Here is a 1,633-nt window from a genome sequence, read left to right as displayed (position 1 = left end):
CACACACACACACACACACACACACACACACACACACACACACACACACACACACACGGATCGTATTGTAACAGTGTTTTGCTGCGTACAGGCCCCGAGGCTCTGTGCGCAGCATCAGCACCTTGGATAGCGCAAAGTATTTAACTGATGGCGCAAGCTGAAAAAAACAACAACAACAACAAAAACAAAAGCACGAACCCCCCTCAGAAAGCAAACCTTTAAAGATCAAATCCTCCGTCTCCAGGTCGAATCCCTCCCGGTGGCATTTCCTCCACAGTCCGGTGATGGTGGAGTTAAAATGCCGACTGCAGAGGGACTCCATGGCGGAGGCAGGCGGCGGCAGGAAGTGGCGCTTGGCCCGCAGCAGCTCCAGCGCGTCGCCGCCTTTCCTCCCGGAGGCGGCTTTGTCCTTCGGCAGCATCCGGAGCGGCAGGTTGGAGATGTAGATGTAGCCCGGGTCGTTCCTTTTATTCGAGTAATTCTTGCAGCGCTCCCGGTGCCGCCTGGCGTCCGTCTCGTACCAGTTGTCGGTGCTGATGGCCACGGCGATCAGTCCCAGGGCGCAGAAAGCCAAAAACAGACCCGCCACGGTTAAAGTCCTCATAGCAGCCATGTTTCCATGCGTGGTGTTGTGATGTGGCCTCGGATCCACGGGACGGCGGGGCTCCCCTCCTGGCTGCTGCTGCTGTCAGCGGCTGATGATGATGATGATGAGCTGTGGAGGAAATTCAGCGATAGATCTGAAAAGCGGATCCATCCCAGAAAGCCTGGCACGGCTCGGGTTTTATCTCCTGTAATCGGAAAAGAGCCAAATTCCTGTGAATCAAACGGGGCCTCGATCAGCTATTTGTGTTGTCTTCTTTCTGCCTCTGAACTCAGCCTGGATACTGGTCGGTCCAACACCTCTTTCCAGTAGATGGAGACAGAGCAAGTGTTAGAAAACACTTAAAACAGACCCGCACTGGAGCACCGTGTGTGGGAAGAGGTTTCCACAGTTTTGCCAAAGCTGTCCAAGAGGAAGCGTCCTTCCTCCTCCGTTTAATGGAGCATTCAGGCTATTATTTAAAAAAAACTGCTGTTGTCTCAAATGTTTAGCTGCAAAACAGACAGACCATAATAAACACAAAGAGCCTGGACTGTGTGCAGGAAACAGCTTCATCACATCCCATGACTGGTAAATTTCCATTCCAGCAGATGTTGGTTCAGCTTCAAGACTGTCAGTATTTATTACAACCATTTTATTGAGCAGATATAACAAATACAAAATATAAAATGATCAGTTTAATGATTTTGAAAAATACATTTTCTTCCTTTTTCCCCTTTTAAACAAAAATTCAGCAGCAATGTGGAAATCAAAAGACCTGCTGTTTCCAAAACAATGTTTTTTGTTGTTGTTCTTGCTCCTAACGGGTTTAAGCTGACTGCTTCTTTTACAGTTTGTTTGAAACAAAACTTTTAATTGAACATCATGCCTGATTTAAAGGCAGATCCAGTTTTGTTTCTTGTAAAGCTTTGCCGTGTTGAAACAAGAAAGATTTCTGTCTGGATGTCATAGTTTTCATATACACTCACCGGCCACTTTATTAGGTACACCACGCTAGTAACGGGTTGGACCCCCTTTTGCCTTCAGAAC

The 1,633-nt window shown here is 47.9% G+C and overlaps 1 protein-coding gene across 1 annotated transcript in view; it reads right to left on the bottom strand.

Annotated features, from left to right (window-relative positions):
* Positions 1 to 1,157, bottom strand: part of tmem276a (transmembrane protein 276a) — a 5,802-nt gene extending 4,645 nt beyond the window's left edge. Inside the window, exon 1 of the mRNA XM_014013583.1 lies at positions 217 to 1,157. Within this exon, the coding sequence (XP_013869037.1) occupies positions 217 to 613 (397 nt within the window). The 5' untranslated portion in view covers positions 614 to 1,157. The remainder of the gene's footprint in view (positions 1 to 216) is intronic.
* Between the last annotated feature and the right edge of the window lie 476 nt (positions 1,158 to 1,633).

The sequence above is a fragment of the Austrofundulus limnaeus genome, unplaced genomic scaffold, assembly GCF_001266775.1.
Source record: "Austrofundulus limnaeus strain Quisiro unplaced genomic scaffold, Austrofundulus_limnaeus-1.0 Scaffold104, whole genome shotgun sequence".
NCBI lineage: Eukaryota > Metazoa > Chordata > Actinopteri > Cyprinodontiformes > Rivulidae > Austrofundulus > Austrofundulus limnaeus.
This window is presented reverse-complemented; position numbering and strand designations above follow the sequence as displayed.